Source organism: Bufo bufo, chromosome 6 (genome assembly GCF_905171765.1).
Source record: "Bufo bufo chromosome 6, aBufBuf1.1, whole genome shotgun sequence".
Classification (NCBI taxonomy): Eukaryota; Metazoa; Chordata; class Amphibia; order Anura; family Bufonidae; genus Bufo; species Bufo bufo.
In genome coordinates this window covers 32,277,621-32,305,186 of record NC_053394.1, presented here as the reverse complement: position 1 = coordinate 32,305,186, position 27,566 = coordinate 32,277,621, and the positions used below count along the sequence as shown (strand labels likewise).

At 44.6% G+C, this 27,566-nt stretch overlaps 1 protein-coding gene across 2 annotated transcripts in view; it reads right to left on the bottom strand.

The window, feature by feature from the left end:
- Window positions 1–21,809, bottom strand: part of HOGA1 (4-hydroxy-2-oxoglutarate aldolase 1) — a 43,385-nt gene extending 21,576 nt beyond the window's left edge. The window contains exons 1-6 of one of the 2 annotated variants that reach the window (XM_040436835.1): window positions 21,734–21,809; window positions 20,154–20,405; window positions 16,508–16,636; window positions 13,834–13,961; window positions 13,550–13,684; window positions 9,904–10,000 (exon numbers count right to left, since the gene is read on the bottom strand). In XM_040436835.1, the coding sequence (XP_040292769.1) occupies window positions 9,904–10,000; window positions 13,550–13,684; window positions 13,834–13,961; window positions 16,508–16,636; window positions 20,154–20,367 (703 nt within the window). In that variant the 5' untranslated portion in view covers window positions 20,368–20,405; window positions 21,734–21,809. Of the gene's footprint in view, window positions 1–9,903; window positions 10,001–13,549; window positions 13,685–13,833; window positions 13,962–16,507; window positions 16,637–20,153; window positions 20,406–20,487; window positions 20,528–21,733 lie in introns of those variants that run through there. The other variant, XM_040436836.1, reaches the window with a different exon arrangement.
- Between the last annotated feature and the right edge of the window lie 5,757 nt (window positions 21,810–27,566).

Sequence of the window (27,566 nt, the reverse complement as noted above, 5' to 3'; positions counted from 1 at the left end):
TAAAATTATCCCAGTGAAATCTGCCTTCCAAAAACCATATGGCGTTCCTTTCCTTCGGCACAATGCCGTGTGCCCGTACAGCAGTTTACGACCACATATGGGGTGTTTCTGTAAACTACAGAATCAGGGCCATAAATATTGAGTTTTGTTTGGCTGTTAACCCTTGCTTTGTAACTGGAAAAATTAGAATAAAATAGAAAATCTGCCAAAAAAGTGACATTCTGAAATGTAATCTCCATTTTCCACGAATTCTTGTGGAACACCTAAAAGGGTTAACAAAGTTTGTAAAATCAGTTTTGAATACCTTGAGGGTGTCGTTTCTAAAATGGGGTCATTTTTGGGTGGTTTCTATTATGTAAGCCTCACAAAGTGACTTCAGACCTGAACTGGTCCTTAACCCCTTCAGGACCGGGCTCATTTTCACCTTAAAGGGACACTGACAGGCCAAAACAGCATATATAGTTAGATATATCTCATTACAGGTCTTATGCCCAATCTTCTGCGCCTGCGCCCCGCCGTGCCGTTAGATCGCGCCTGCGTACACACACCAGCCTGCGCCTCGAAGACGCAGGCTGGTGTGTGTACGCAGGCGCGATCTAACAGCACGGCCCGGCGCAGGCGCAGAAGATTGGGCATGAACGATGCCCGGAGGATTGAATTGCGCAGGCGCAGGATCGGGACTGGGGAGAGTTCTAGCCGCCGCCCAGCGAAGTGAATAATGATGAGCTGGGTGGGGCTTAAGAACGGCAGTTGAGAAGGCTGGCTGGGCGCATTTTCACATGAAACGCCGCCCCTTGGGCAGATTGCTGACAGGAGAAGCAGGTTATAAAACTTTATATTTCGCTCTTTATAAGGTGGACAGGGGGGATACTTATATGCTTTTAAAAGACTGTATAAGACCTGTAATGAGATATATCTAACTATATATGCTGTTTTGGCCTGTCAGTGTCCCTTTAAGGACCAGGCCATTTTTTGGAAATCTGACCAGTGTCACTTTAAGTGCTAATAACTTTAAAACGCTTTGACTTATCCAGGCCATTCTGAGATTGTTTTTTCGTCACATATTGTACTTCATGACACTGGTAAAATGAAGTCAAAAAAATTATTTTTTTTGCACAAAAAAATACCTAATTTACCAAAAATTTGGAAAAATTTCCAAATTTCAAAGTTTCAGTTTCTCTACTTCTGTAATACATAGTAATACCCCAAAAAATTGTGATGAGTTTACATTCCCCATATGTCTACTTCATGCTTGAATTGTTTTGGGAATAATATTTTATTTTTTGGGGATGTTATAAGGCTTAGAAGTTTAGAAGCAAATCTTGAAATTTTTCAGAAATTTACAAAAACTCAATTTTTAGGGACCAGTTCAGGTCTGAAGTCACTTTGCAAGGCTTACATAATAGAAACCACCCAAAAATGACCCCATCTAAGAAACTACACCCCTCAAGGTATTCAAAACTGATTTTGCATACATTGTTAACCCTTTAGGTGTTGCACAAGAGTTATTGGCAAATGGGGAGGAAATTTGAGAATTTCATTTTTTTGTCTAATTTTTCATTTTAACCCATTTTTTCCACTAACAAAGCAAGGGTTAACAGCCAAACAAGACTGTATCTTTATTGCCCTGACTCTGCCGTTTACAGAAACACCCAATATGTGGCCGTAAACTACTGTACGGCCACACAGCGGGGCGTAGAGTGAAAGGTGCGCCGTTTGGTTTTTGGAAGGCTGATTTTTATGGACTGGTTTATTTACACCATGTCCCATTTGAAGCCCCCTGATGCACCCCTAGAGTAGAAACTCCCTAAAAGTGACCCCATCTAAGAAACTACACCCCTCAAGGTATTCAAAACTGATTTTACAAACTTTGTTAACCCTTTAGGTGTTGCACAAGATTTAATGGAAAATAGAGACACAATTTCAAAATTTCACATTTTTGGCAGATTTTCCATTTTAATATTTTTTTTCCAGTTACAAAGCAAGGGTTAACAGCCAAACAAAACTCATTATTTATGGCCCTGATTCTGTAGTTTTCAGAAGCACCCCATATGTGGTCGTAAACCGCTGTACGGGCACACGGCAGGGCGCAGAAGGAAAGGAATGCCATACGGTTTTTGGAAGGCAGGTTTTGCTGGACTGTTTTTTTTTTACACCATGTCCCATTTGAAGCCCCCCTGATGCACCCCTAGAGTAGAAACTCCATAAAAGTGACGCCATCTAAGAAACTACACCCCTCAAGGTATTCAAAACTGATTTTACAAACGTTGTTAACCCTTTAGGTGTTCCACAAGAATAAATGGAAAATAGAGATTAAATTTCAAAATTTCACTTTTTCGGCAGATTTTCCATTTTAATATTTTTTTTCCAGTAACAAAGCAAGGGTTAACAGCCAAACAAAACTCTTTATTTATGGCCCTGATTCTGTAGTTTACAGAAACACCCCATATGTGGTCGTAAACTGCTGTATGGCCACACGGCAGGGCGCAGAAGGAAAGGAACACCATATGGTTTCTGGAAGGCAGATTTTGCTGGATTGTTTTTAGACACCATGTCCCATTTAAAGCCCCCTGATGCACCCCTAGGTTAGAAACTCCAAAAAAGTGGCCCCATTTTGGAAACTATGGGATAAGGTGGCAGTTTTGTTGGTACTATTTTAGGGTACATATGATTTTTGGTTGCTCTATATTACACTTTTTTGTGAGGCAAAGTAATAAAAAATAGAAATTCAGAAATTTCATCTCCATTTGCCATTAACTCTTGTGGAACACTTAAAGGGTTAACAAAGTTTGTAAAATCAGTTTTGAATACCTTGAGGGGTGTAGTTTCCAAAATGGGGTCATTTTTTGGAGTTTATACTCTAGGGGTGCATCGGGGGGGCTTCAAATGGGACATGGTGTCAAAAAACCAGTCCAGCAAAAACTGCCTTCCAAAAACCATATGGCGCTCCTTTCCTTCTGCGCCCTGCCGTGTGGCCATACAGCAGTTTACGACCACATATGGGGCATTTCTATAAACTAAAGAATCAGGGCAATAAATATTGAGTTTTGTTTGGCTGTTAACCCTTGCTTTGTTATGGGAAAAAATGAATTAAAATGGAAAATTTGCCAAAAAATTGCTGTTTTGGCACTGTTTTTATTTTTTATTATTTACAACGTTCATCTGACAGGTTAGATCATGTGCTATTTTTATAGAGCAGGTTCTTACGGACGTGACGATACCTAATATGTATACTTTTTTATTTATTTAGGTTTTACACAATAATATCATTTTTGACACAAAAAAAAAACATGTTTTAGTGTCTCCATAGTCTGAGAGCCATAGTTTTTTCAGTTTTTTGGCGATTGTCTCAGGTTGGGTATCATTTTTGCGGGATGAGATGACGGTTAGATTGGTACTATTTTGGGGTGCACATGACTTTTTGATCGCTTGCTATTACACTTTTTGTGATGTAAGGTAACAAAAAAATAGCTTTTTTGACACCGTTTTTATTTCATTTTTTTTACAGTGTTCACCTGAGGGGTTAGGTCATGTGGTATTTTTATAGATCAGGTTCTTACGGACATGGCAATACCTAATATGTCTACCTTTTTATAATTTATCAGGGTTTTACACAATAATATTTTTGAAACAAAAAAAAATCATGTTTTAGTATCTCCATAGTCTGAGACCCATAGTTTTTTTTATTTTTTGGGCCATTGTCTCATGTAAGGGCTCATTTTTTGCGGGATGAGGTGACGGTTTGATTGGTCCTTTTTTGGCGTACATGCGACTTTTTTGATCACTTTTATTACCTTTTATGGGAAGTAAGGTGGGCAAAATTTCAATTTCCTCATAGTTTTTATTTTTTTATTTTTATGGCGTTCACCGTGCGGGGAAAGTAACATGACCGTTTTATAGATCAGGTCGTTACGGACGCGGCGATATCTAATATGTGTAGTGTATTTTATTTTTTTTATTTTTATTCAGTGATAAATGTGTTTTTTTGAAACTTTACTTTTTTCACTTTTTTTTACTTTTTATTTGACCCAGACCCACTTGGTTCTTGAAGATCCAGTGGGTCTGATGTCTGTATAATACAGTACAGAACAATATATATTGTTCTGTACTGTATTTTACACTTGTCTGAACAGATCTATGCCTTTTAGCATAGATCTGTTCAGCACCATGGACAGCAGGACGCCTGAGAGGCGTCCTGTTGCCATGGGAACCTTCCCCGTCTGCTCAGTACTGGTCAGAACTGCGCAGACGGGGAAGGGTAAGTACAGGGCTGAGGGGGGCTCTCTGGGGGCTCTCTCCCTCTCCCATCGGGGGGCTGCAAAGGCACAGCAGCCCCCCGATGGGAGAGGGAGGGAGCTCCCTGCGCTGTTAACCTTTTCCATACAGCGGTCCGTACGGACCGCTGTATGGAAAGGGTTAAACGGCTGACATCGCATCGCAGATGTCAGCCGTTTATACCAGGGTGCCAGCAATGTGCTGGCACCCTGGTATCCCCACTAGACACCAACGATCATTGAAGGGGAGGCGGGCGGGGGATCGCGATCCCGCCTGCCGCACCGCCCGCCTCCCGCACCTTACCGCACCTCCGCACTGCCTGCGACACCCCCCCTGCACCACCCGCCCACATAACATCATTCAGGGGTGCAGGGGGGGTGAAATCTTTACTTTGGGCATACTAAAGTTTCTGATCCCCGCGGTCAGGGACCGCGGGGATCAGTAACCGCAGAAAGCGCTACAAACCGCAGGTCTGAATTGACCTGCGGTTTGCAGCGATCGCCGACATGGGGGGGTCACAGGACCCCGCTCGGCATTGACCTAAGGTGCCCGGCTGTGTATGACAGCCGGGATCTCAGCGCTGTCACCATGTCTGCAGACATGGTGACAGTTTATGCCATGACGTGTATACTCATCATGGCGCGCTAAGTAGCAGTGCGCCATGACGAGTATACTCGTCATAGGTCGGGAATATTTTCACACTTTCTCCTTCTCTGATCGCTTCCCTGACAGGAATTGGGGCGATCAGAGAGAGAAGCACATAGTCCCTCCCTAACCCCCCCTTACCTGCCCCGATGCGCTGCGATTTGTCCCTCTGCAGTAATGGACCAATCACAGCGATCGCGGGCGGGTCAGAGCTACAATACAGCTCCTGCCGGCTTCTCTGGTTGCCTAGCAACCCCAGCATGCCGGCTTCACTGAAGCTTCAGCGCTTCGCTCCCTGCGCTGACAGTGAAACCCGATCACGTACATGCACGTGATGTTGCGTGAAGGAGTTAAAAAGTGGGTTTTGGAAATTTTCTGAAAAAGTTCAAGATTTGCTTCTAAACTTCTAAGCCTTCTCACGTCCCCAAAAAATAAATTGGCATTCACAAAATGATCCAAACATGAAGTAGACATATGTAAAGTAATAACTATTTTTGGAGGTATTACTATCTATTATAAAAGTAGAGAAATTGAAACTTGGAAATTTGCTAGTTTTTCCACATTTTTGCTAAATTTGGTATTTTTTTTATAAATAAAAATGATAAATTTTTTTACTCAATTTTACCACTGTCATGAAGTACAATATGTGACTAGAAAACAATCTCAGAATGGCCTGGATAAGTAAAAGCGTTTTAAAGTTATCACCACATAAAGTGACACTGGTGAGATTTGCAAAAAATGGCCTGGTCCTTAAGGTGAAATATGGCAGGGTCTTGAAGGGGTTAAAGTTGTATGTTTCCTGGAGGAAGGAAGGGGCCAAAATGCTGTTTTTGCAAGGACCCTCAGCTTTCTACATCAAGAGAGTTATCAGGACTGGGAACATCAACCCTACGTGACCCTCAGTCAACAACTGTCTGTAAATGAAAGAAAAAGCTGTTAAAAGTTTTCATAACATTGAGCTGCTACAAAAAAAAAAAAAGTGAGAAAATCACCATCTGTCTGATCTGGCTGCAGATTGGGAGCCAGGTGATGCACGGCGTGTTACTCCCAGAAGAAGACGCTGTTTGTACTTGCGATTGCAGATTCTATGAAGAACTTTTATAATCTGCAACTTTTTATTCCGCACTAATTTCTGAAGAAACTGCATGTCCCCTGGACTACACCAGTGAGATGCTGACGCCTGAACTTCGTGCAGCTTCCAACCACAATCAGCCCCCTCCTCACTAACACCACCCAGGAATGGACAAGTCACCGGGGCACATTTACTATAGTGTTTGCGTCCGTTTTTAGTAGAATAAATTCTGTTTTAGCCAGTCTAACTTTATTAGCCGCATTTACTACTGAAATTGTGTCTGTTACATAGTAACATAGTTTATAAGGACGAAAAAAGACATCTGTCCATCCAGTTCGGCCTGGTAGGCTACTTTCACATTAGCGTTTTCAATAGCGGAAGAAAACACTTCAGTTTTGTCCCCATTCATTGTCAATGGGGACAAAACTGAACTGAACGAAACGGAGTGCACCAGAATGCCTTCCGTTCCATTGCAAGCAGCGTTTTTCTGTCCGTGATGTGGTGCGGAGCAAGATGGATCCGTCCTGACACACAATGTATGGCCTCATGCACACGAACGTATTTTCTTTCCGTGTCCGTTCCGTTTTTTTTTGCGCACCGTATATGGAACCATTCATTTCAATGGGTCCGCAAAAAAAAAAACTGAAGTTACTCCGTGTGCATTCCGTTTCCGTATGTCCGTATTTCTGTTCTGCAAAAAAATAGAACATGTCCTACTATTGTCCGAATAAGGATAGTACTGTTCTATTTAGGGCCGGCTGTTCCGTTCCGCAAAATACGGAATGCACACGGATGTCATCCATATTTTTTCCGTACCACACAATAAATACGGTCGTGTGCATGAGGCCTAAGTCAATGGGAACGGATCCGGGGCTGTGCGAACAAGTGGATTAAGGTGAGTTAAATTATTATAATTTTTTTTTTTAACCCCTCCAGCCCTATTTTACTTAACATTCTGTATTCAGAATGCTATTATTTTCCCTTATAACCATGTTATAAGGGAAAATAATAATGATCGGGTCCCCATCCCGATCGTCTCCTAGCAACTGTGCGTGAAAATCGCACCGCATCCGCACTTGCTTGCGGATGCTTGCGATTTTCACGCAGCCCCATTCACTTCGATGGGGCCTGCGTTGCGTGAAAAACGCACAAAATAGAGCTTGCTGCAATTTTCACCGCTGAAAATCACCGCTAATGTGCACGGCCCCATAGAAATTAATGGGTCCGGATTCAGTGTGGGTGCAATGCGTTCAACCCGCGTGGAAAACTCGCCCATGTGAAAGGGGCCTTAGTCAACTCACCATCACCACCTCCTCAGGCAGAGAGTTCCATATTTTCACTGCTCTTACCGTAAAGAATCCTCTTCCATTTTTGTGTACAGACCTTCTTTCCTCCAGACGCAGAGGATGCCCCTCGTCACATGTTCTCATCACGGGCATCTATGCCCCTTTTGATGCAACCCATTATCTTATTGGCCTTGGCAGCAGCTGCCTGACACTGGTTTCTACAGCTTAGTTTGCTGTTCACTAAAATTCCTAGGTCCTTTTCCATGCCAGTGTTACCGAGTGTTTTACCGTTTAGTATGTACGGGTGACTTGCATTATTCCTTCCCATGTGCATAACTTTACATTTGTCAGTGTTAAACCTGATCTGCCACTTATCTGCCCAAGCCTCCAATCTATCCAGATCCCTCTGTAGTAGTATACTGTCCTCATCAGTGTAAATTACTTTACACAGTTTAGTGTCATCTGCGAAAATTAATATTTTACTATGCAAGCCTTCTACAAGATCATTAATAAATATATTGAAGACAATAGGGCCCAATACTGACCCCTGAGGTACTCCACTAGTGACAGTGACCCAATCTGCTTACTGGAGCTGACATTCCCCTGACTGGCAGAGGAAGGGCCCGGCTGCAGCAGTGCTCTCCCTGAACTGACATCCCCCTCATCTGCCAAGCTGGCAAACTTGTTGGGGTGTGTCAGATCAGGGCTAGCCTCCCTGGCACTCTTCCCTCTACCCCGCTTTTTAACTGTTACCCAGCTATCCAACTCACTTTCCTCAGCCTCCTCGCTACCACCCTCCCCCACATCTACCCCATAGAGTGCTTGCTCAGTGAGCAGCAAACTCTTTTCCAAATTGTCAACGCTTCTCAGTGTTGAAACTCGCCGATTAGATAGACGATGTGTGATTCCAAACGGGGAATTTGCTCACATTTAGAACAAAGATATGCACCCTCAAACGGCTGTTCCAGGACTGCATACATCAGACAAGATGTGCACCGGACTGCGCTGTCAATAATGGAAAACATACTAAATGGGGATCACGCAGGAAAAGAGAAAAAATACAATATAGTGCAGTGATAAGAATCTAACTTACTGTAGTCCCCTCCTAAAGTCACGTAATCTAAAGTCACACACTTAATACAAACACACACTGGAAATCAAGCACGCCAGCGCTCACAAACTCCATTTGTCTGCTTGTATAAGTGCTGCTTTCAAACTAGACTCCCTTTTTTCCTCTGGATTCAAAGGACTGAGCTGCCCTCAAGACTGGCTATTTAACTTCTCCTAATTATATAGCCACACCCTAATTACTCACCTGTGCAACACCCCGGAGAAGGTAGAGAAAAATAGAAAAGTAATCACAGTATACTCTCAGCTGCTATGCAATAAACCTGGCAGCAAAAGCAAGTCACAGTGTATAAACTAGACTACACTGCTCTGACTTGGTATAGAGTACAATAAGGTCAGGCACAGCCACTCAGCAATGTACACAAATAATTTAGCTCTCACAGATACTCCCTCACGTAATCTAAAGTCACACATTTAATACAAACACACGCTTGAAATCAAACACGTGAAAGCTCACAAACTCGCATTCTTTGTCTGCTTGTATAATGCAGCTCTCAAACCAGAGAGTTGTGGAGGCTTTTGCGTCTTGTTTGACTATTTTGAAGTTTTACACTAATTCACAAGTTGTCTATTTTTTGTGACGTTTTTCGATCTATTTATTTATGTGTGCTTTTTTATGCATGAATTAGGTGCAAAAACAGTCTAATTTTTACTCCCCTCCAGGGCTGGTTTATTTTTATTGGACAGTTCTGAGTGGTAAAGTCAGAATTTTTTTTGCATTAAAAGTTGCACTTTCAGGGAGACATGCGACTTGTCTCCGCACAGATGCGACTATTTTTCATGCACAAATAAATTAGGCCAGTCTAAGTGAATATGAACCTGTCGTAGTGAAAAAGAACCAACAGTGGTCAGACTAAAAAAAAATATGCCTAATTCATCAACGGCTGTGCGACTGTTACACCTAAAGACAGGAGAGCAGCAGGTTAGCTATAAGGCTCAGTTCACACCTGAGCGTTTTACAGCGCGTTCCTACGCGCTGTAAAACGCTCAACAAGGAGAAACCAATGCTTCCCTATGGATATGGTTCTCACCTGGGCGTTTTACAGCGCGTACGATCGCGCTGTAAAACGCCCGACGCTCACACAAGTACAGGAGCGTTTTTTTGGGCGCTTGTCGCGCGTTCCCGTACATAGACTTTCGGGAACGCGCGACACTGTGTGCACACTTGTCTCTGTATGCGCGTTTGTAAACGCCCGTACAATCGCGCATACAGAGCGCTCCTTTCAGAACGCTCAGGTGTGAACTGAGCCTAAGGGAAGCAGGAGAAGCGTCTGCTTTGGAGCCCAAACTCAGAAGGGGCATACCGAGGAGGAGGAGGACTAAAAGATTTAGTCTCAGGGCCCCCTTAACAGTATTATACAATGACAGTATATACAGTGACATGACATGTACCGTATATACGTATAGGAAACAGACGGAGCGAGCAATCTTGACTAGCTGCAGGAATAGTGGTTGCATGGGAGGGGGGGTTGCAAGAAGTTCTCCGATTATACTTACCAACTGCGTATCCTGCCAGGAGGAAGCTTGCAGATCCAGATAGCACCTGGAAGTCCAGGTGCTGGGTTTTGTGTATTATTAGTCCCATACGTGTGATCTGAAGCATAAATAGAAAAATGATGATGTAATTGCTTAGAATAAATTGATGACATCATCACCTTCCCCATCTACATTTAGATACATAAAAGTCACCGCAAATCTGCTTGATCTATATGAACAGACATAGCTTCTGGTTTATGATGGGGCCAGACTTGTGAAGAAAATGAACCTCCTGTGGACCCAGAATTAATATTACAGGTCTTGGAGGCCCATGAGGTCAAGCATCAGATGACCCCCTTTCTTTTTAAAAAGGACCTTAAGGCATCCTTTGAGATTCTGCTGGGTTTATCCTGTTTTTGGGTCATTTCACAAATAACTAAAAGTGGACCCTCACTTACCCTGAATAGATACAGGGGCCACATAGTAATTTCTCAACGAACCCCAGTTCGGGGGTTTGGTGATGTCCAAGCACATAGTCATTATTGAAATGCTGACCTTTAAAAGGGGAGCTTTAGGCTATGTTCACACTTGCACTGTAGCTTCCATTTATAACAAGGCCATATCCTTCAAGGATACTACCTCCTGTCCAATCTGTCGACAGAGGCCTCAAACATCAGTGTGAACAAAGCCTACGGGTAACTGCATACAATGCGGATTATGTGTGATTTTTCAGAACAGATTTTGCGTATTTTTTACTTGCGGAAATTCACCTGCCATGTGAATTTTAAAATGTGCAGCATGTCAATTGTTTGTGCGAATTCGCACACAAAAAAAAAAAAAACACACACCAAAACTGCATAGTGGGGATTTATGTACAGATATTGTTTGTTTTTATGCGTTTTTGGTGCGGATTTCATGCAGAAGTTTTGCATTAAAATATGCAAGGTGTGCAGGTAGCCTAGATCTGCTGTTTTTGAAGTGAACCTCCACTTCTGTTTGTGAAATATAAAATACTATTAATAACTTATACAAGTTTTTTCCAGTTTTGGTTTATCCTACTTTCTCTCAGATGTAAAAAAAAACAAAAACAAAATGGGGCTACTGGAAACCATCAACAGGTAGGTTAGATTCTGCTGATTGATCTCATTATTATCTTATTTATTATTCTAATATGACCTGTAGAATGTGGATAGTTCTTAAGTATCAACCTATGGACATCTTAATTTGAGTAACAATTACTTCATTGTGTTGAAAATACGGTAATGCAAATACCGTATGTGTTTGAAAGTATTTCAAAAGTATGTCAGGACATGTTCTATAATTTGCTAAACGGTTACACGGATGCGGACCGCACACAGATTACATTTGTGTGCTGTCCATTTTTTTTTTTGCAGACACAGAAATGAATGGATCCCTGTGCAATCTGCAAAAAAATGCTGATCGGACACAGATACAATATACAGTCGTGTGCATGAGGCTTAACTGCATCTGATCAGAAATGTAACTATTGAAACACGGCAGTGGTCATGTGCTCCGCGCAGCGCGGTGCAGGCCCATTGTCATCAATGGCTCCGTGATCCGCAAGGTGCGGCAAAGAATAGGACATGTCCTAACTTTTGTGGTGCGGCCACACAAACCCGGAAACACACTTGTACAGTATCTCAATGGTGAGTCGACCCCTCACATTTTCGTAAATATTTTATTCTATCTTTTCATGGGACAACACTGAACATCTGACACCTTGATACAATGTACAGTAGTCAGTCTACAGCTTGTATAACAGTGTAAACTTGTGAGTACACCCCTAAGTGAGAATGGCCAAATTGTGCCCACAGTGTCAATATTTTGTGTGGCCACCATTATTTTCCAGCACTGCCTTAACTCTCTTGGGCATGGAGGTCACAAGAGCTTCACAGATTCCACTGGAATCCTCTTCTATCCTCCATGACGACATAAGATAAGATGCCTTTATTGTCACTGTACAATACAATGTAATACAATGTACAATACAATGAAATGTTGTTTGGAGCAATCCTAGATGCCATGGACAGAGGAACAAGAACTGACATTTAAACATTACGGAGCTGGTGGATGTTAGAGACCTTGCGCTCCTCCACCTTCCGTTTGAGGAGGCCCCACAGATGTTCAATAGGATTTAAGTCAGGAGACATTCTTGGCCAGTCCAGCACTTTTACCCTCAGTTTCTTTAGCAAGGCAGTAGTCGTCTTGGAGGTTTGTTTGGGGTCGTTATCACGTTGGAATACAGCCCTGCGGCGCAGTTTAGGGAGGGGATCATGCTCTGCTTCAGTATGTCACACTACATGTTGGCAATCATGGTTCCATCAATGAACTGTAGCTCCTCACAGCCGGCAGCAGTCATGCAGCCCCAAACCATGACACCCCCACCACCATGCTTGACTGTAGGAAGGACACAATTGTCTTTGTACTGCTCACCTGGTTGCCACCACACACACTTAACACCATCTGAACCAAATAAGTTTATCTTGGTCTCATCAGACCACAGGACGTGGTTCCAGTAATTTATGTCCTTAGTCTTCTTGTCTTCAGCAAACTGTTTGCGGTCCTTCTTGTGCATCATCTTTAGAAGAGGCTTCCTTCTGGGATCACAACCATGCAGTGTGTGGTGTATGGTCTGAGCACTGACAGGCTGACCCCCCACCCCTGTTACCTCTGCAGCAATGCTGGCAGCAGCCATACAACTTCTGCATATGACGTTGAGCACGTGCACTCAACTTCTTTGGTCGACCATGGCGAGGCCTGTTCTGAGTGGACCGCTGTATGGTCTTGGCCACCATGCTGCAGCTCAGTTTCAGGGTGTTGACGATCTTCTTATAGCCTCGGCCATCTTTATGTAGAGCTACAATTCTTTTTTTGAGATCCTAAGAGAGTTCTTTTCCATGAGGAGCCATGTTGAACTTCCAGTGACCAGTGTGAGAGCGATAACACCGAATCTAACACACCTGCTCCCCATTCACACCTGAGACCTTATAACACTAACGAGTCACATGACATCGCGGAGGGACAATGGCTAAATGGGCACAATTTGGCCATTCTCACTTAGGGGTGTACTCACTTTTGTTGCAGCGGTTTAGACATTAATGGCCGTGTGTTTCGTTATTTTGAGGGCACGTCCAATTTACACTGTTATACAAGCTGTACACTGACTACTGTACATTGTATCAAAGGGTCATATCTTCAGTGTTGTCCAATGAAAAGATAGAATAAACTAGAGGTGTACACACTTTTGTGAGATACTAGTATATGAGCTTGGCACTTGTGCTGTAGATATGTACTAATCTTGGTTCTGGTACTGTGATTCTGTACTTAGCTGAGTCCTTGTGCTATAGACATATAACTGAGCTAGGTTCTAGTATTATATGTACTGAGCTTGGTCCTAGTTCTACAGATATGTATGGAGCTTAGTTCTGGTACTGTTTGTACTGAGCTTGGTTCTGGTTATATTTGAAATATTGTAATTGTTTTATTTCCTTTTTAGTTTGCCATGCTACACCACAGGAAATTCTGCATTTTCAAGTCTATAAGAGTAGGGAAACTGTAGTTCAAATTTTAATCCCACCCATGGGAACATCCATATAATTTTGCATGTATGCAAAGGAATAGACATTCTATCCAGTTAGCGACTTACATCTCCTCCACTATCCTTGATCCCTATGATGTTGGGGTGTTTTGCCAAGGCAACAACAGCATCCACAGGCAGGTCCAGCCCCGTGTGCCCAGGCACACTGTAGAGGATAACGGGCGCAGGGGAAGAGTCTGCAACCTAGAATTAAGAGACTTGATAAGGTCTTCCAAGCACTGTAGAGGAACATACCTGCCCTATGCAACATCCAGTCACAACTCTCCTTATGGCGGATATTTAACATTCCTGACTTTGCCATAGGGGGATTTAAATCCTAGCTGCAAGAATACCTTAGTGTAATGATGAACCAGAGCAGAGCTAGTCATTCTGCCTCGATAGTAGCACGGTGTCACCACAAGAACAGCTTCTGCTCCAGCCTCTCCCATCTGACGGCTCATTTCAATAGTGGCCTGTGTTGCTTGGAATAGTACAAGAACATACATATAAATTGCTCGTAAAATTACAGGTAAGGAAACAGCATATTTAAATCAGACATGGAACCTAAAAATGCAACAATAATGTGACTTTGTTAACTATTTCCTTATATGTCTCCATGGTTACAGACTACAAACAAAGCCTGTGTGTAGTCTGATCCTGCAATCTTACTCCCATTCTTCCTCTACTTGTTGCCAAAATATATTCCATAGTCTAAGAAGTAAGAGAAAGATGGAGAGAATTTGATTGCAGTGTCAAACTACATATGGTCTCCTACAAAGGGTCTCCTTTAACCAGAATGGGTATCTCTTATAGATGATCTATGACAAACCTAATCACAGGGTGCCCTGCTGCCAGGACCGCCAGCAATCATCTGTAATCTGAAGGAGAACCTGGAAGGAAGTGTTCAATTTCCCTACAGTGCCCCCACAGGTGAAATGAAACATGACATATTGACCTTTGGAATCTATGAGCTGGCTGTTTAATGAATGAACTGTATCCACCAGGGCAAGAAATATTGAAGCTCGCTCGCTCGCTTGTGTTTGTTGGCAGCAGAACGGCCATCCTAGGGCCGGGCACATGCGGTCCACACGCCATCAGATGTGGACTGCATACTTCTTGCACTGATTGTTCTCCCTTTTTATCAAATTAAGCTTCCAATAACATGTGGGGGCGCGATACCCCCACATAGAAACGCGTCGAGTTAAGGGAGGTAAAATTCTTGGGCCACAATAGGAGACTGGATAGGTTTTTGAGCGCATGTACACGAGCGCTAATTATTTGGTTTTCAGTCTCTTGTGTGATCCCTCTTGTCTTTCACCCTTCCAATAGGAAAGGCTGTGATTTATATCAGCAGCGTTTTCTTACTAGTAGAAGGGTGATTGCAGTGAGGCACTGCTACTGGATTACTATATAGATCAGTAGTTTATAGTGCAATTTATCGGGTGCACCCGAGGGGAGGTGGAAAGTTTATCTCACCTCTCACTATCCGAGTGCCCCTATAGCCTGTTCTTGGTTGATACCTGGGTCTAGGTTCCCCTGATTTTATCATAGAATTACTTAAATAAAGTTATTTATTTTAACGTTCTGTCAGGCTGAGAATTAGATTGGCAGCAGATCTCCCTGTGTAAACTGCAGACTGTATGGGGACAAATGATCCTTTCGTCTCCCATGTAAATGATCTCCGATAGGATTGTTATATCATAGATTGCCCTTCATTATGTCCTCACACTCGGCCTCGTAAAAAGGCTTTTAAAGTTTGGGAAGCAGATAAAAGACCCTCAGGGGAAATCTGCATTTTGTTTTTGGGAGCTCCTATTTCAGCAGCTGTCAGAAATGTTGTTGATTCTCTGATCCACGGTGACAACTTTGACTCTCATTAATCACATGACTGTAGATTCCTTCTCCACCCATGATAAGGTAGATGAACTGTACGATTCCCTGCAAATCATGCACACAGTTGCATGGAGTTATGCCATTTTTCTTTTTAGGACCATGATAGAGGGCAGGACATAAAAAAAGGTAGGTAGCCATAAGGAACAAACCTGACTCACCTGTGCAGTAAGTTGCACCACAATTCTCACCATCAACTTGATTGACTGTGGCTGGTGCTCCCTGGCAGGGCTTGCGGGCGGCGCTGCCCAGGGAGCATTTGGGGGGCGGCGCTGCCCAGGGAGCATTTGGGGGGCGGCGCTGCCCAGGGTGCATTTAGGGGCTGGCGCTGCCAGGGAATATTTGGGGGATGGCGCTGCCAAAGAGCATTTGGGGATGGCGCTGCCAGGGAGCATTTGGGGGCTGGCGCTGCCAGGGAGCATTTGGAGATGGCGCTGCCAGGGAGCATTTGGGGATGGCGCTGCCAGGGAGCATTTGGGGGCTGGCGCTGCCAGGGAGCATTTGGAGATGGCGCTGCCAGGGAGCATTTGGGGATGGCGCTGCCAGGGAACATTAGTGGTGGCACTGGTAGGCAGTATTATGGGCGGCAATCCTATGGAGGTACAGTGGCTGCCACTAGCAGGGTATGCTCACACAAGACAAATTTGCCTTGGGAAATCCACAGTAGAAATCCACACTCAGGTTTCTGGCACAACTCCTGCCTGGGCACCTGCACATGGATTAGCCCCCATTGTGATACCCCATTCACTTTCCTTACCAGCAGGATGTTGATTCTGTCAGGATTTAGGTGCAGAATACACACCTTAATGTGTGAACATTGCTTTATGGGGCATTTGGAACCATTATAGAAGTGCTGGTATAGTTATGGGGGAAATGTGGATGGCACTGTGATGGAGATACTGTGGTACTGCTATTGAGCATTAGTGCTAAACTGCAAAATTTTAGGGAGGGGAGGAGGTAAATAACCAAATTTGCAATAGAGGATTATTAGACTCATAGGCTAATGCCAGGGACAGATGACTGGTTATAGATATCCATAGCTGCATACAATCATATCCCCCTTTTCCAGTTTATAGCCGGCGTTAAACACATGTGGGATACATATTACATGAAGGTTGTAGGTGATACGATACGTACATTCACATCCTGATCCTGCAATTAGAATCTTCTCCTTAGGGAGCTGCTGACGGACCCTGTGCACGATCTCCAGCCTCTCCTCCCTGCTCAGGTAAGCATACTCTCCATTTGACCCTTGAACAACTATGCCTGTGAGAAGAAAACAGGACTATTACATTATACAATGTCTACATGACCACTTTACACTGCGGAATGACCTTTAATCTTGCAAAAAGGTTAGAGTTGCTGTATGTCCCATACATGTATTTCTGTTTTTCCCCCAGCCTCGTTCATCTTTCTTTTAATTAAAGTGAATGTCCACCCTTGTGCCTTTTGAAGTAAAAAAAACATTTGCGCTGATTCATTTCTTAATATCTTTATAGTGGTGGGAGGTCAGGATTCCTGATACAGAGCACCAAAACACGGACAAAGACATAGAATCCTAAGATAAAATTCCGTCTGTCACCACTAGAGGGAGCTGGTGACCGTAATGTATACTGTATGTACATTGAACACAATAATAAAACTGTACGCAGTAAGATCCTAAGCTGTTAATAGCTCTCTAAGCTACATGTATGCGAGTGTTTTGTAACTAGACATTAGTGACATATTAATAGGACTTGTTTGGTGGAACAGGCTCCAAACTCTTAGGCCTCTTTCACATGAGCGTGTCCGGATGCGTCCCGATGCATTGCGGCAAACCCGCGCGAGTAGGTACCCAATTGCAGTCAGTTTTGACTGCGATTGCGTTCCGTCGTTCAGTTTTTATCGCGCGGGTGCAATGTGTTTTGCCGCGCGTGATAAAAAACCGACTGTGGTACCCAGACCCGAACTTCTTCACAGAAGTTCAGGTTTGGGTTCAAGGTTGTGTAGATTTTATTATTTTCCCTTATAACATGGTTATAAGGGAAAATAATAGCATTCTGAATACAGAATACATAGTAAAATAGCGCTGGAGGGGTTAAAAAAAAAATACTAATATTTTAACTCCCCTTAATCCACTTGTTAGCGCAGCCGGCATCTTTTCTGTCTTCTTTCTTCAGGACCTGGGTAAAGGACCTTTGATGACATCACTACGCTCATCACATGGTCATTCACATGATCCATCACCATGGTGATGGATCATGTAATGGACCATGTGATGAACGCAGTGACGTCACCACAGGTCCTTTACCCAGGTCCTGAAGAAAGAAGACAGAAGAGATGCCGGCTGCGCGAACAAGTGGATTAAGGGGAGTTAAATATATATATATATTTTTTAACCCCTCCAGCGCTAATACCGCAGAGGGGCCTTAGCGGTCAGTCATCCACATGATAGCAGGTATTATTAGGTGTCTATTATTAGCTTTTATACTATTTTACGATTTTCACGCAACCCCATTCATTTCTATGGGGCCTGCGTTGCGTGAAAAACGCAGAATATAGAGCATGCTGCGATTTTCACGCAACGTACAAGTGATGCGTGAAAATCACCGCTCATGTGCACAGCCCCATAGAAATGAATGGGTCGGTATTCAGTGCGGGTGCAATGCGTTCACCTCACGCATCGCACCCGCGCGGAAATCTCGCCCGTGTGAAAGGGGCCTTAGGCCTCTTTCACGAGTCAGTGAATCACGAGTGTGTGCTGTCCGTGGTCTCCACAGACAGCACCCATACCCATTGACTTTAATTTGCGTATTCACACACCAGTGATTTTCCACAGACGGTGGGTCCGGGTCCTATTTCGTCTGTGATTGCGGATCCCTCACACACATTATAGTCTATGGGTCTGTGAAAACTACGGACACAATACGTATGCCAGCCTTGTTTGGAGGAAAGCAGCCATTTTGTTTTTACATTCTGTTCAACTTTCTTATGAGAGTCATTAATAAAAGAAGCCTACATCAGAAACCTCACTCACACATGAAATTTGGCCAAGAGCCCTAATCTAATTTCTACTTAAGCAAAGTGATAATGTGATAATACCGCCCTGCTACTTTCTACTATGTCAGCATAATTCCATTATGCAATACCTAATACCGCAGAGGGGCCTTAGCTGTGTTCAGTCAGTCATCCACATGATAGCAGGTATTATTAGGGGTCTATTATTAGCTTTTATACTATTATAATGAATGTCTGGTCGGGTCATATCCCACTATCAGTCACTGTAGGTGAAGATACTCAGACACTCAGGAACATGGACCTGCGGTTTTTTCTCCCAGAAACAGCGCCACACCCATCAGTTGGCTGCGTCAGGTATTGCAACTCAGCTCCGTTCACTTGAATAGGAATGAACCAAACACTGCCACGGACAGGAGTTTTTAGGGAGCAGGCCATTTGATTAGCAAGTCGCCTGATCTTGGAGCTAGCGGGCGCTACGTGGGACAAGAATATTGTATTAAGAGCTCATGTACACGACCATGTCTGTTTTGTGGCCCACAAACCACCGAACTGCTAAATATGGATGCGGTCTGTGTGCCGTCCATATTTTTTTTTGCAGACCCATTGACTTCAATGGGTCTGTGGTCTGCGTTTTGCGTTTTGCAGACATACGTCCAGCTTGAATGAAAAACATGCGTGTTGTGTTTAATGATTTTTCTTCTACCATAGGGGATAATGCTCTGTAAGCAAATAAAAAACAAGCAAAGCATACAAAAAGCACCATGAGGGCTCAGTTCTGCACCGGACCTTCCGGATTGCGGACCCATACAAAGGTCCTATCCTTGTCCGCAAAACGGACAAGAATAGGACATGTTCTATCTTTTTTTTTTTGCGGGGCTGCGGAACTGACATACAGATGCCAGGCAGTACATGGTGTGATGTCCAAATCTTTTGAGGCCCAATTGAAATGTGAAATGAATGGGTCCGTACCCGATCCGTAAAAAATGCAGATCGGATGTGGATCGAAAATACGCTTGTGTGCATGAGCCCTAAAGTATACCGGGGCAGCCGATCCGAGGGGGCATGTATAAGGCCCCTTGCAGACGAGCGTGTCCGGATTAGGTCCAGATGCGTTCAGTGAAAACTGGGCGATTTCGCAAACAAATTAATTCATTTTTTCTGCGATTGCGTTCAGTTGTCCAGTTTTTTTCACGCGGGTGCAATGCGATTTTAACGCACGTGATAAAAAACGTAATGTTTACAAACAACATCTCTTAGCAACTATCCGTGAAAATCGCATCACATCCGCACTTGCTTGCGATTTTCACGCAGCTCCATCCACTTCTATGGGGCCGGCGTTGCGTGAAAAACGCAGAATACAGAACATGCTGCGATTTTCACGCAAAGCACAAGTGATGTGTGAAAACCAACGCACATGTACACAGACCCATTGATACTCACTCGTGTGAAAGGGGCCTATGTGGGGGGGGGGGGGTTGAGAGGAAAAAGTGGTTGGGGGTATCCATCTGTGTAATGTTTCAGTTTATATCCTAATTCGTGTTGAGCGAAATCGTGTTTTAAGTTCGGTGTCTAAAGTTCGGGTTATTGAAGAATCGCGTTATGGATTCCGCTTCCACGGACCAGAACGGAATTTAGAATCCATAACGCGATTCTTCGATGACCCGAACTTTAGACACTGAACTTAAAACACAAGTTCGCTCAACACTAATCCAAATACCTCAAAAAGGGGAAAAAAATAACAGAAAACCGTTGGACTGAAATGTGTCCCCCCCACTGGCGTACGCACCTCGGAATGGGATGCTTGAGTACTTTTGCAGGTTCTCCTCCAGCTTGTCATAGTCCACCTGTTCCCGCTCATCGAAGGGGGTCGATATCGGAGGGTAAATGCCCGAGATATCCAGGGCAGGCTTTGTAGTGCTGGCCAGCTGGTGCATAACTCTGGGGGTCCCAGTACTGCGGACTCCCCTCATACAGACCGGGAGCAGAGATCTGAGCAGCATTTCTGGAGCAGTGAATGTCTCAGCGCTGTCTGAGCGGCCTGGAAGGAGTTAATCATTAATACTTGATCACCCACCATGCTGCAATGTGTGTTACTCAAGACATCAGACAAACAAGCGAACCTTCTGCTTCACTTCCGGTTCTGCTGACTGACACCAGGATGCAGACATCCCAACCTGCAGAAACCTCATTTCAGGGAGGTGCACTTCTCATTTCAGGGAGGTTTTCTTTTTTTTTCCTTTCACAAACTTTTTATTACATTTTCCAGACATATGCAGTATCTGCACACTTTGCTCTATGGTGTGGAGGACGGGGCTCATTACCCTGCCCCAAATTATCCTATTTCTGTATATGATTAAAGGGATTCTGTCACCACCTATAAGCCCTGTGAGCTAAACATCTGCTCATGTCCAGGGTAGCATTCTGATTTCTAAGGTGGCCTTATAAAAGCTATTTGTGGCTTTATTCTGCGGAAAAACAGGTTTTACTAACCTGTCAATCACTGAATTAAGGTGCCCAAGCAGGGGAGGTCTGTGGATGCATGGTGCCCGGCCGCACGCATCGCCGTTCGTGCCCAGCGCCGCCTTCTACTCCTCAGTGCCGCCTCTCCCTCCCTCCCCCTCCTTCCGCTTTGAGATCCCGCGCATGCGCACAGGCTCAGCCTGATGCGCCGTTGCGGACTGCTGGCATCGGCTTCTTCTTGCACTGTGCGCACGCGCCGAGAAGGGGACACTGCTACAGGTTGCCGGAAAGGTTTACTGCGAGTAAACTAGAGATGGGAAGTTCGGATCTTTCACATGAATCAGTTCATTCAAATGAACCGAATCATGAATCAAATCTTCGGTTCATTCGCTGAGCTGACAAGAAGCAAGTAAACCAAAGCTTAGGCTGCGCAATGCGCGGATGCTTCCATTCACTTGCTGACTCGCTGAGTCGGCTCTTGGTCGGAGTCAGGAAGTTTATTCTTTAAAACCCTGTGTGTAATTATCTACCCCACTGAATTTAACACTGGGGTAAATAATATAATTAAAATGGAGGGTTAAATGTGTAAATGTATTTAAAAAAATACATCTCTCTCATAAGTTCTATAGCTACTGAATGAGACAGAAGGAGGGATGCCTTTAACATATAGATCTCCTTGAGAAGCCAATTTGACCCTAAAGGGTTAATTCAGCCTGTAATCTAAACTCTGTCCTGTCACTTCTCTTCTCTCTGCTCTGCTATCAGTGAACCTTTCCGGGATATATTGTTTCACATGCGGGTGTCAGGGAGCCGCGGGAGACTCCCTGAACGTGCCGGAGACTTGAGATCCCTGATTGGACGGCCATCATGGCAGCTGTCAGCAGTCATTTGGTAGAGACCACTTACCTTCTTGCTGCCTTGTGCTGAGACCTCTCTGAAAATCTACCTCCCTGCAGCCCCTGCTGGTGCAGCGCTTGTACAGCTATGCTGATGCAATGCATTCTGGGAAATGTGGGGGTTTAAAAAGGGGTATTCTTGTAGTAGCACGTTATGTCCTATCCACAAGATGGAGGAGGGGGGGTCCTACCACTGGGACCCGCACCAATCAAGAGAAAGGAGACCCTGTACCCCCGGAGAACAGAGCGGCTGCTCAATCTCTATGGCAGTTCCAGGAATAGCAGAGAGCATGTCTGACCTGCCGCTTCATTCATTTCGGGGAAGGACCCTGAGGGGTACGAGGCCTCTATATTTGTGATTAGTGGGGTCCCAGCAGTAGGACCCCCCACCACCGATCCTGTGGAATACCTCTTTAAACTCTGCTAGAAAACCCTGCAGAATAAAGCTGGCCGACTATTTACAGTGTATGGGGCCTCCCCGATTCTCCCCTGACGGCTAAGGCTACTTTCACACTCGCGTTTTGGGCGGATCCGTCATGGATCTGCAAAAACTGATCCATTCAGATAATACAGCCGTCTGCATCCGTTCAGAACGGATCCGTTTTTATTATCTTTAACATAGTCAAGACGGATCCGTCTTGAAAACCATTAAAAGTCAATGGAGGACGGATCCGTTTTCTATTGTGCCAGATTGTGTCATAGAAAACGGATCCGTCCCCATTGACTTACATTGTGTGCCAGGACGGATCAAGTTTGGCTCAGTTTCATCAGACGGACACCAAAACACTGCAAGCAGCCTCCAGAGCGGAATGGAGACTGATCGGAGGCAAACTGAGGTATTCTGAGCGGATCCTTTTCCATTCAGAATGCATTAGGGCAAAACTGATCCGTTTTGGACCGCTTGTGAGAGCCCTGAACGGATCTCAGAAACGGAAAGCCAAAACGCCAGTGTGAAAGTAGCCTAATGTGGGGGGAGATAAGGTTTGGACATGTTGGATTTCGACTGCCTGTTCCTTTTGTTCACAAAAGATAAGCAACCGCCAGCCATATTGGCTACAAAGGGCTTTCTCTCTTCTGTCCATGCTCCAGGGGCGGACACAGACAGCAGAGGGCCCCTGTGCAAAGAATGTGCCTGGACGGGGGCTTCCCCTCTCCCAAGCCAAATTCTCAATATAACCTATTCCTTCCTAACATTACTTATAGGCCTCATGCACACGACCGTTTTTTTTTTGCGGTCCGCAAAAACAGGTTCCGTAGTTCCGTGATCCGTGTCCGTTTTTTCTTCCGTGGTTTTCCTTGATTTTTGGAGGATCCACGGACATGAAGGAAAAAGTCGTTTTGGTGTCCGCCTGGCCGTGCGGAGCCAAACGGATCCGTCCTGACTTACAATGCAAGTCAATGGGGACAGATCCGTTTGACGTTGACACAATATGGTGCAATTGCAAACGGATCCGTCCCCCATTGACTTTCAATGTAAAGTCAGGTGTCCCTATTATACCATCGGATCAGAGTTTTCTCCAATCTGATGGTATATTTTAACTTGAAGCGTCCCCATCACCATGGGAACGCCTCTATGTTAAAATATACCATCGGATTTGAGTTATATCGTGAAAACTCAGATCCGACAGTATATTCTAACACAGAAGCGTTCCCATAGTGATGGGGACGCTTCAAGTTAGAATATACTAAGAACTGTGTACATGACTGCCCCCTGCTGCCTGGCAGCACCCGATCTCTTAGAGGGGGCTGTGGTCCGCACAATTAACCCCTCAGGTGCCGCACTGGCCACCAATGAATGTAATACAGGGGAGGGAGGGAGGGAGGGAGGGAGGGGGGGCCGCACTGGCCACCAATGAATGTAATACAGGGGAGGGAGGGGGGTCTGCCCCCTGCTGCCTGGCAGCACCTGATCTCTTACAGGGGGCTATGATACGCACAATTAACCCCTCAGATGCGGCACCTAAAGGGGTTAATTGTGCGGATCACAGCCCCCTGTAAGGCCCCTTTCACACGGGCGAGTATTCCGCGCGGATGCGATGCGTGAGTTGAACGCATTGCACCTGCACTGAATACCGACCCATTAATTTCTATGGGGCTGTTCACATGAGCGGTGATTTTCACGCATCACTTGTGCGTTGCGTGAAAATCGCAGCATGCTCTATATTCACGCAACCCAGGCCCCATAGAAATGAATGGGGTTGCGTGAAAATCGCAAGCAAGTGCGGATGCGTGCGATTTTCACGCACGGTTGCTAGGAGACGATCGGAATGGAGACCCGATCATTATTATTTTCCCTTATAACATGGTTATAAGGGAAAATAATATCATTCTGAATACAGAATGCATAGTAAAATAGCGCTGGAGGGGTTTAAAAAAATAAATAAAATTTAACTCACCTTAGTCCACTTGATCGCGCTGCCCGGCATCTCCTTCTGTCTCCTTTGCTGAACAGGACCTGTGGTGACGTCACTCCAGTCATCACATGATCCATCACATGATCTTTTACCATGGTGATGGATCATGTGATGACCGGAGTGACGTCACCACAGGTCCTGTTCAGCAAAGGAGACAGAAGGAGATGCCGGGCAGCGCGATCAAGTGGACTAAGGTGAGTTAAATTTTTATTTATTTTTTTAACCCCTCCAGCGCTATTTTACTATGCATTCTGTATTCAGAGTGCTATTATTTTCCCTTATAACCATGTTATAAGGGAAAATAATACAATCTACAGAACACCGATCCCAAGCCCGAACTTCTGTGAAGAAGTTCGGGTTTGGGTACCAAACATGCGTGATTTTTCTCACGGGAGTGCAAAACGCATTACAATGTTTTGCACTCGCGCGGAAAAATCGCGGGTGTTCCCGTAACGCACCCGCACATTTTCACGCAACGCCCGTCTGAAAGAGGCCTTAGAGATCAGGTGCTGCCAGGCTGCAGGGGGCAGTCATGTACACAGTTCGTAGTATATTCTAACTTGAAGCGTCCCCATCACTATGGGAATGCCTCTGTGTTAGAATATACAGTCGTGGCCAAAAGTTTTGAGAATTAGATAAATATTGGAAATTGGAAAAGTTGCTGCTTAAGTTTTTATAATAGCAATTTGCATATACTCCAGAATGTTATGAAGAGTGATCAGATGAATTGCATAGTCCTTCTTTGCCATGAAAATTAACTTAATCCCAAAAAAACCTTTCCACTGCATTTCATTGCTGTCATTAAAGGACCTGCTGAGATCATTTCAGTAATCGTCTTGTTAACTCAGGTGAGAATGTTGACGAGCACAAGGCTGGAGATCATTATGTCAGGCTGATTGGGTTAAAATGGCAGACTTGACATGTTAAAAGGAGGGTGATGCTTGAAATCATTGTTCTTCCATTGTTAACCATGGTGACCTGCAAAGAAACGCGTGCAGCCATCATTGCGTTGCATAAAAATGGCTTCACAGGCAAGGATATTGTGGCTACTAAGATTGCACCTCATTTAACAATTTATAGGATCATCAAGAACTTCAAGGAAAGAGGTTCAATTCTTGTTAAGAAGGCTTCAGGGCGTCCAAGAAAGTCCAGCAAGCGCCAGGATCGTCTCCTAAAGAGGATTCAGCTGCGGGATCGGAGTGCCACCAGTGCAGAGCTTGCTCAGGAATGGCAGCAGGCAGGTGTGAGCGCATCTGCATGCACAGTGAGGCGAAGACTTTTGGAAGATGGCCTGGTGTCAAGAAGGCCAGCAAAGAAGCCACTTCTCTCCAAAAAAAACATCAGGGACAGATTGATCTTCTGCAGAAAGTATGGTGAATGGACTGCTGAGGACTGGGGCAAAGTCATATTCTCTGATGAAGCCTCTTTCCGATTGTTTGGGGCATCTGGAAAAAGGCTTGTCCGGAGAAGAAAAGGTGAGCGCTACCATCAGTCCTGTGTCATGCCAACAGTAAAGCATCCTGAGACCATTCATGTGTGGGGTTGCTTCTCATCCAAGGGAGTGGGCTCACTCACAATTTTGCCCAAAAACACAGCCATGAATAAAGAATGGCACCAAAACACCCTCCAACAGCAACTTCTTCCAACAATCCAACAACAGTTTGGTGAAGAACAATGCATTTTCCAGCACAATGGAGCACCGTGCCATAAGGCAAAAGTGATAACTAAGTGGCTCGGGGACCAAAACGTTGACATTTTGGGTCCATGGCCTGGAAACTCCCCAGATCTTAATCCCATTGAGAACTTGTGGTCAATCCTCAAGAGGCGGGTGGACAAACAAAAACCCACTAATTCTGACAAACTCCAAGAAGTGATTATGAAAGAATGGGTTGCTATCAGTCAGGAATTGGCCCAGAAGTTGATTGAGAGCATGCCCAGTCGAATTGCAGAGGTCCTGAAAAAGAAGGGCCAACACTACAAATACTGACTCTTTGCATAAATGTCATGTAATTGTCGATAAAAGCCTTCGAAACGTATGAAGTGCGTGTAATTATATTTCACTACATCACAGAAACAACTGAAACAAAGATCTAAAAGCAGTTTAGCAGCAAACTTTGTGAAAACTAATATTTGTGTCATTCTTAAAACTTTTGGCCACGACTGTACTGTCGGATCTGAGTTTTCACGAAGCTTTTATGCAGACGGATCTGCAGATCCGTCTGTGTGAAAGTAGCCTACGGACACGGATCACGGATGCGGATGCCAATCTTGTGTGCATCCGTGTTTTTTCACGGACCCATTGACTTGAATGGGTCCGTGAACCGTTGTCCGTCAAAAAAATAGGACAGGTCTTATTTTTTTGACGGACAGGAAACACGGATCACGGACGCGGATGAACAACGGTGCATTTACCGAGGTGTCAACGGACCCATTGAAAGTCAATGGGTCCACAGAAAATCACGTAAAACGGAACAACGGACACGGATGCACACAACGGTCGTGTGCATGAGGCCATAGCAATACAAAACATACAGGGTAAGGCTACTTTCACACCTGCAGCACTACGCATGCCACAGTTTGTGTCCCGCTGATTCTCTGCATTTTTGCCAGATTGTGGCCGATCTCTGCCGTACCCCATTATAGTTAATGTGGCCGGCGGACATTCTGTCTGCATTCAGTAGTGCCGGATCCAGTGAATTCCAGTAGGCTGTTCTCTGCTGGAACACTCTGCCAGAATCGCTGACTCAGATGTGAAGGTAGCCTAAAGCCTCATTCACACGTCAGTGTTCCACGTACGTGTTCTCCGTGGACAGCACACGTCCCCATTCATTTGAATGTGTGTATTCACACATGAGTGTTTTAGCACGGTCCGTGGGTCTGTGTTTTAAGCACGGATGCATGTCCTATCTTGGTCCGTGTTCCCGGATCCCTCACGCCCATTAATAGTCTATGGGTCCGTGAAAACCACGGATGCCATCCGTGTTGCATCCGTATTTCACGGATCATTAAGAAGAGATGCTTTGAAAATTATTTTTCAGCTGTTCAGTGTCAGTGAAACACGGATGCAACACGGACAGCAAAAAACAGACAGACGGACCCAACACGGGTCCTTCACGGACAGCCTTACGGATGCATCACTGACCACCTTTTTCATGGATTTGAGCACGGGCACGGACGTGTGAATGAGGCTTAATACAGGTCCACATACCTCTTCCATCCAGTGACGTCTCCTTTGATGTAGATGTTCTTTGTCCTCATCTTCTCCTTTCAGACCAGACCGCCATGATGATTTCTTTCAGCCATCTCTTCTCTGTAGGGTTTGACAGACAGACATCTTAGTTTCCTAGTTTTCCATCATCCTCCCACCTAATTAACACCCCCAATACTGTGCCCGCTGTGCTCCCTATACAAGTTACACACAGATAGTTC